We start from the raw sequence: 8,733 nt of genomic DNA, 5'->3' as shown, positions 1-8,733 counted from the left end.
TGTGGGCTCCAAGCTTCTGTTATAGAGAAGACAAAAAAAAAAAATGTTTAGCTTGAGCATCCTTTAAGAGAGAGAAAAAGGAGAGGGGTGGGGGGTGGGGGGGTCTGTTGGAAATGATCCTTTAAATGGTGAGATTGGCTTGGAGTGGATATATTGCTTTAAGTTTCTGGAAATTAAGGAAAAAAAATTTGGAAATTGGTCCAAATATTGGAGAAGGAGCTGAATGAAGAGACCCAACTGCTCAGTGCTTGGGGCATTTTGAGAAGAAGAAGAAGGAAAGGTCAAGTGCCCCCCCTTCTCCAAAAAAAAAAAAAAAAAGAAAAAAGGAGGAGAACCTAAAGCTGGCCTTTCGGGAGAAGCTACAGGGGAGCTGGGGGGGGACCGGTGGAGATGCTGCTGTGGAGTTTGCTGTTGCCAGTGGGGATCCTCTCCGCAGCCTTGGCTGGTGCCTCCAAGTGTGGCATGGACGAGAGCTTCCAACGCGCCCGGAGGACTGTGCGCAAAAGCCGCAGTATGAGAAGCGCTCAGGAGGGCTCATGCGCCACCAGCCTAGCCCGGGGGCGGCGATCCATCAGTGGACACCTGAGGGGCCACCATCGGGCGGCTAGCTCTCAAACCCCAGGGACAGCCCTTTATTTTACCGGCAAAGGGGACCAGCTGAGACTGAAGGCTGGGAATGAGCTGCCCAGGGACACCTTTACCTTAGAAGTTTGGCTTAGAGCCGAAGGAGGACAGAGGTCCCCTGCAGTGATTGCAGGTAAGTCGCTGAAACAACTACACCATTTATTTGTATATATTCATTCATTGCAATAAGAAATACATAGCCTGAGTGGATTGGCTCTATTTGTGTCCCTGTTAACACACCTGCTGTATTTTGCACGTTGGGTTCATTCATTTTCAATAAGCCAAACATACATGTATAGTGCTGTGCAAATGCAGTGCCAACTACTATACTTGTGCCATAAATGAAAGGCATCAAGGCGTTAGCAATAATGCATGGTAAAGCGCATTTTACTGTGCGTTAGTTGTTTTCAGGCTCCACGTGACAAGGTGACAACACGCAAGTGCAACTCGGGCACCTATGATAAGAATGGCAGTATCACCAGGAATTATTTTAAATCTATTAAATCAACAAATATTAATATGTTAAAGCTTATATGAGATTTTTGTGATTGGGTAAGAAAATGCAAAAAAACAAAAACTGGTTATTCAGTCAATGTACTTTTTTTTGTAATGACTAGACACATGCTTGTGGGGTAAGGATGGCCCTTTGCCCATGGGGGCAGAGGGGTAACTTTCCCGCATCTTCTTCCCACCCAAACACCTTAGAAATGGTGGTGAGAAGTTTCAGGCGCAGGTGCTGACAGGTAGATCCATGGCCAACTAACCCTCTGATGGGTTATGAATACAATGCGGGGATGCAGAAAACACAAGAGCATTGACAACTTACTAAAAAACACTGGAAATGCGAGAGAACTTGTGCACTAATTTAGGGGAATGTCTGGAATGCTGAACTTTTGCAATGGCTCTACTTGCTTACAATCTCCCCAGCCAGTGTGGTAATGTACTCTTGTGCATTGTTTTTCTTGGCCGCCTTCAGGAAATGCAGGTGGATTGAGCCGTAAAGCTCTCCTGCCAATAAAAGTGTGCTGATTGTAAATAGAGATTCTGTAGTAAGTCGCTTTCATGCAGCCTGCGTCACAGTGATGCACTTCCACAAGCAGCGAAGCTCCCTCCGCTGTCCTGAACTTCCAGGCAGTGCCCTGGACAGTAGTTCAGCATCCTAATGAAAGGAGATCTGTTATGCCAGTAATTAGGTAAAAAGGAAAACAAGTTGGCTGAATCTTTGATGTTTGCGGTATTTCATGTGAAAGTCAAAGAATGTGCAGAGCCTCCACATGGGCTGTTATTTTATTTACAATGTAAACATACAGGCGTTGTGTGTACACTATCCGACACAGTCTTTCGAGAAGGAAAGGGGGGTAGACGCTTGGAAAATGCAGCATAAGAGGTGTTACGAGGGATATCCTGGACCTTCCAGCGAGATCCCAACATGTGCTTTTCCTTTATGAGGAATACTTATTTGCAGGTTTTTTTCTTGCATAATGACTCTATAACATCAAGCTTTAGTTAGACCTCATTTAGAATACCGTGTTTGGGAGATCCCGTTTTCAAAAAGATAATTATAAGGTAGAGCGAAGCAACAAAAACGATGCAAGGTCTAAAGAAAAATTACTTTTGGAGGGATCGTATAGTACAGTGTGGAGGACAAGGGGGCATGAGGGTAGGATAGAGGCCAACATGTGGGAGAGGGGTATTTCCAAAATAAAGCTAAAAAGTGAAGAACCGGGTATATGGCCCTAAGCCAGCACCCCATGTAGATTGGTGTTTCCAATTCAATAGACACTTGATATTGTTAGGATACAGGAGAGTGTACAGATGGGTATCAAAAATTAAAAGTCTGAGAGATAAAACATTTCAGGAGAGATTAGAGGAACCCAATATGGAAAGTGTGTAGGACATATGGGAAAGGGGGACATGAAGTAAACATTTAACTATGATTAAACATCAGGAGGGCAGTATTTCTGATATAAGACCAGGATGAAGAACTCGGGAGCATGGTTTCAAGCCAGCACCTTATTTAGATTGCTGTTTCCAATTCTGGAAATATTTGTAACATTTGATAAACTACAGAAAGGTCCAGAGATGGGCATCAAAAATGGTCATGAAAATCATTTCAGGAAAGACCAGAGGAACCTATAATGAGCAAAGTGTTGGATAGCAGAGATGGTAGAGAAAGGAGGACATGAAAGAAAACTTGACTGCAAGGATCAGGAGGGCAGTATTTTTGGTATGAATCTAAAAACAAGAACAAGGAGTCATGACCTCAAAGTGACACCCTTTTAGATTACTGCATCCTCTTCTGAAGACCTTGCTTACAAAAAGATCTTGATAAGATATAAAGTCCAGGGACAGGCAACAAAAACACAAGATCTGAAACATATCAGAGGAATCTAATATACAAAGCCTCCAGGATGGAAGGGAAAGTCAGGACACAGCTAAAACCTTTACATACATTCTTGGTGTGAATAAAGTTTGGGAAAGCAGTATTTGTAATAAGAAAGTTGACCATGAACTTCAGGGGGTAACACTTTGAAGTATAATTTTGCAGAAAGGGATGTATATGCTTGGAATGGACTTCTAGTAGAAGCAGTCCTGCAACGGAACAAGAGCTTGGATATGCTCGGGATAAACATAGGTCAATCCCCAGACATAAACGTTAAAGAGAAGGAGGACAAACGCGAACATGACTGTGGTGTTTCCTGATGTTGGTCTTCTGTGTTTTGGTGACTGTGATGGTATTGGTAATACTAATAAAATTAGGAGTTTTATGTATTTGAGACCATTAGTCATTTCCTTAAGAGTAAAGCTATTGCTGTATTTGAAGTAAAGCTTAATTATTAATGACGAGAGAGTATAAACTGGGAGAGCACAGGACTGAGACCGGTTAAAGAAGAGACCTAGCTAAACTCTGAAGATAACAATCCTCTTCCTCATGTTTTCTACTCTCCTCTTCTAACATTATGTTGATATAGGATGCCTTTAATTGATGGCAGAACATACATTCAGCTGTAGAATTGAAATATTCAATGTTATTGTGATGGAGTGTGTGGTTTAGCTGGTGGATGTGTAACGGAGGGAATTCAGACTGACGCATAAATGAATATTATGAAGTCTTGTGTGGGAGATCAGGGTGGTGCCTGTGTGTGGGAGGTAAAGGTGGTGTGGAGGAAGAAGGCTTACCTCATGAGGGGTATGTTCCACTATGATGACCTATGAGCACATGTATGGCTAACTCCACCAGAATGAATAAACAGGATTTTCTTCCAAGAAGCTCTGTCTTGGCAGCAGGAAAGATTTACAATACTAATGTAAATAGGGCTATATATTTGGCTTGAGGGCACTATTTCAACTTCTGATCTGTTATGTTATGCCTAATGGTTTATTTTTTATTAATATTATGTTCCATCCTTAAAGCTGAGCTGCAGGCAAGTAGATAAATATCCAAATGGAATATATATTTATAGTAATGTAAAAAAGTATGTGCACCCCATGGGAATTATTGACTTTCTCGACATATTTAAGCAGTTAAACATGAGATCTTTATTCAAACATAGTGCCTACAGATATTTGTCATGGATATATACATATATAAAAGCATGAAATCATTTTAGCTATTTATTCAACACAAATATCAACAGACATAATGGTGCACTGTGGAAAAAGTAAGTACACCCCCAATAATTTGATATTGCCTCTTTTATCAGAAATTACTTCTGCATTACTTTCCACCAGTGTCTGACTTTTTTGACTACAGCTCAATGCAACATTCATTTAGTTAGAAGATATTTCGGTTTCCTTATATTACCTGTTTGTTTCCAATTTCCACAACATTTTAATGGGATTCAAAAAAGTGCTGTGTTTAGACCTGTTTAGTTTCTTCTTTTTGCGACATTTTTGGTGGATTTGCTTGTATACTTTGGTGACAGATCCTTTGCCATGTCAACTTCAGCTTTTTGACAGATGGCCTCACATTCTCATTAAGTACACTTTGATATAATGCAAACTGTCCATACCCTAAAATACCAAAGCAACCACAATCCATACCATTTCCACCACCGTGCTTTAAAGTTGGTATGAGGCTCTTCCAACAAAATGCTGTTTAAGCCAACTGTATTTATATTTTATTAAATGTGCACAGCACATGTCTTCAGGAAGCCAGGTCTTTGCCTATATGTTCCATGGAAACTGTGGTCTTGCCATAATGTTCTCTTTGGACAGCAAAGGCTTTTTTCCTGGCAGACCTCCCATGCAGCTTTAATAGGTGAAATCCCTTCGTAATTTTAGCTGCTTCCCCCTCACGTTGTCAGTAACTATTGCAAGAGTTACTTGATTCTTTTGGCATCAAACTATATTGGACTCAATTTATTGGGCTGACCAGCTCTGGACGAACTACAAGTCATTTAAAATCTATTCCACTTGCAGATTATTTTCCTTACAGTAGACTGATTGAGTTCAAATAATTTGGCAATCTTTTAAATCCCTTGCCAGACTCATAGGCATTCGCAACCTTCTTTTTGAAGGCCTTATAGAGCTCTTTTGATCTTTGCATTATGACACCACATGCGTCAATAGCACAGAGAAAACCAGACCCTCAAAATCTGATGCTTATATAAGATGTATTTCACCAGCAGACTTCCTAAGCAGGTTATTATTGGCATTTATTTTGACCAACAATTTTTATAGAATAATGTAGGGGTGTGCTGTTTTTTTTTCTGCATGACAAATCTGTATTTCCGTTACCCTGGAGTATCAGGGTCCTTTTATCCAACAGCCCATTGCTGGGCTCTATGCTTTTTTTTTGCAGAAAATGGCTCCGAGCTATAGACAAGAGCCTCATCTTTTAAAGCATTCTCCTATAAACTCAGTAAATGTGCTGGCACACCCTTAAAGGACATGTCTAGGACACCCTGGGCTTACAGGGCATGGGTTGAAAGATGCTAAGTGTTTGGTATACAGCCTGAAGACACTAATGTTGTTTGGCAGAAAAATGATGGAGTTTGGGTGAGATCTTGGCAGCCCCAACCGACCTAGGGCTGTCACTCAAGTAATACAACAGCAACAATATCCATACAGGCTAATAAGAACAACCTTCTGCTCTAATGGGGAATTTAGGGGGCATAAAACAGTGGAACACTAGTCAGGTTGTGGTTACCAGTTCTTCCCACCCATAAAACGTACCAGTGGTTCAGTGCTACATTAAGTTTGAGATCTTGGCAGCCCCAACAGACTCAGAGCTTTCACTCAAGTAACACAAAAACTAACATTAACAATTTTCATAAGAACTCATAAAAACAACCCCCTGCTCAAAATAGCCTGAAGCAGAAATTTAGGGGGCATGAGGGCAAAAAGCTGGTCAAGCCTAGGTGGTCAGTGAGGTTGCAGTTACCGGTTCTTGACGCCCATTACGTGTACCCATGGTTCAGATGCTACATGGATTTGGGATCTTAGAAGCCCGGACAGGCTTAGAGCTGTCACTCAAGTAACCGTAACGTAGTCAGTGATGTACTCAAGTACATTTCTCAACAGCAGGTGAGCACAGATCTGGACACATTCAGGTCAGTCGGGTTGTGGTTACTAGTTCTTGAGTACATAGAAAGGTAGGTATATTTGTGGCACTTTAAAGGTAGTTCAGTACATGTCACAAAATGGGCTCAGATATAAAAAAATCAATCTTTTATTAAACACAAGCCATAAAAACAATGGATGGAAATTCCATAAAAATGCTCAGTACATAGCACCAAAAAATTGTGTATATCATTGAGATGTTGTAATAGATCCTCATATTCCAACGCGTTTTGCTGAATTAATCCGCTTAATCAGGGATTATACAAGACTTCAATAGATAGAATGCACTATAATATAAATAAGTAGAATAATAATACTCTTATAACCCCAGTTTTCACATTTACAAGCAATACAATATATAATCCATAAGTACATACCAAGGGTGTAAAACCACAGTTCTTCTCGCCCATAAAACATACCCATGGTTCAGATGCTATATTGAGTTTGGATGAGACCTTGTAGCCCCAACAGGCTCAAAGCTGTCACTTTAGTAACACAACAACTAACAGCTCCAATTTCCATAAGGACCCATGAGAAGGAACTCCCACTGATCTCATGCGGAAATTAGGGGGCATGAAAGCAAAAAACAGCTAAACACATTTCTGGGCAAGACAAGTTTAGATGGTCAGTATGGTTGTGGTTACTGGTTCCTCCTGCCCATAAACCATACAAATGGTTCAGATTCTACACTGAGTTTGAATGAGATCTTAGCATCCCCAACAGGCTCAGAGCTGTCACTCAAATAACAGTAGCAATGTATATGATGTACTTATTAGAACATTCCTCTGCTCACACAGATCTCATGCTTAATTTTAGGGGGCATGGGAGCAAAAAGCAATTGAGCACATTTCTGGGTCCAACAAGCTCAGAGCTGTCACTCAAGTAACAAAGTCTGTTGTATTACCCTTTGCACTTCTCATAGCAGCTTGATGAAGAGTGTTAAGGGGAGGGGAAGCACAAACTGTAAATGGGTTCTTCTGGAACAAGAAACATGACATTCAAGGAGCAAGGGGCTGTGCTAGCTAACTAACTCTTGAAGTGCTCATATTTTGCAGACACATCCAAATTCACACTTAGTCAACAATGTTTCAAAAAATATGGAAAAAACACTTCTGCTGTGATTTTGCCACCAATTTTAAGATTGGCAACAGGGTCTCTTTAAATGCAGTAGTAAATTGCTCCTGCCAAATGCACGTGTCATTCATGAGCTGCAACTATTAATTCGCTATAAATATAAACTATATTAGACACACAATTATCTTTCTAGTGTTTACTTCATTTCAGTGGCTTAATAGAACTAAGAACTGCTAACGGAGACGAATAGCTTCCCAGCATTACCATATGCTGCTGAATATTTACATAAACCTAAACAAAAAAATAAAGCAGTATTTCAAAAATGATCCATGCACGTACGCGATATCCACATATGGAGAGCAAAACAGCCAAAAGAGCTGATGCATGGAAATTTGGAGGAAATATGGAAGTGTTATTTCCAGCATTCAGTCCGATTCGAGGTGTCCCCTTTGTGATGAAGCTGAAGATAAATATTGGCAAGATTTTGATTTCAACCCTTCCCCAATGGCCATCATATTCTTTTAAATTAAATGTATGTTACCACAAATAACTTTTTTTTATAAAAATAAATATTATTTGTTGCCATATTTTCTGACAGTGAAGGAGATTGAAGCCAATTTTCTTATGAGGAGGTAAACAATCTTCTATATGAGAAAAAGGAGGTTGGCTTACATTAAAGTGTACAGTTAATATTACATCAAGAAAAGACATTTTGGGCAATTTAGACTTGTGGTAACCCCTTGGGAAGGTCCATTTTCTGTTCCAGCATGACTGAGGACAAAGTCAGCTTCATAAAGGCATGATAAGATGAGTTTGGTAAAGAGGAACTCAAGTGTCCTGCACCTCAATCCTACTGAAAACGTTTGACATAAATCGAAATGATGAACCAAGTCTTCTCAACAATAATCAGTACCTGATCTCAAAAATAAGCACAATTTCCAAATGACAATGGAAAATGTATACTTTACTCTGAAAGGGTGAACTGAGCTGCCAAGTCTCTTCTGAGAGGTGTATCAGAGAGCTGAGCTGCTGAGTCTCTGCTGGGAAGGAAGAGATTAATTTTCCTAAACAGTTATTTAAATGACTTTCTGATGACTTAGTGATTAAAAATACTTTTTGCAAGAATGCCAAAAGGCTATTCTCAGTCTTGCTCTTTTCCTCATTCTAGTACAATATGCTTTTTTAGAGATATTCCGATCATGTATTGCTTCATTGATTAGTCCTGTGTAGCAGCAGAGACAAGGACAGCACTGTTAACCTTAAAGACATTCTAACCCTTTTTCACTCTATTAAAAGAAAGAATAAAACAAGGTTTGGAGTAAAACTTCAAGTTCTTTTTATGGAGGCATGTGCTTCCTCCTTCTTGCAGATGACTGCTTCATCTTAGAAGAGGCAATGTCATTTGTCGAAGAGCTGATTTTTAAAGTTAGTTGAGTTTAAAATATTGATATCATTGAGAATTCTAAAAAC

The 8,733-nt window shown here is 40.0% G+C and overlaps 1 protein-coding gene across 1 annotated transcript in view; it reads left to right on the top strand.

Moving 5' to 3' along the window:
• Positions 1–258: 258 nt before the first annotated feature.
• The window catches only part of PAPPA (pappalysin 1), a 146,955-nt gene continuing 138,480 nt past the window's right edge, over positions 259–8,733 (top strand). Inside the window, exon 1 of the mRNA XM_072430152.1 lies at positions 259–757. Within this exon, the coding sequence (XP_072286253.1) occupies positions 391–757 (367 nt within the window). The 5' untranslated portion in view covers positions 259–390. The remainder of the gene's footprint in view (positions 758–8,733) is intronic.

This window comes from Pyxicephalus adspersus, chromosome Z, assembly GCF_032062135.1.
Source record: "Pyxicephalus adspersus chromosome Z, UCB_Pads_2.0, whole genome shotgun sequence".
NCBI classification, from domain to species: domain Eukaryota; kingdom Metazoa; phylum Chordata; class Amphibia; order Anura; family Pyxicephalidae; genus Pyxicephalus; species Pyxicephalus adspersus.
The sequence above is the reverse complement of the archived record's forward strand: the minus strand, read 5'-3'. Positions and strand labels throughout refer to the sequence as shown.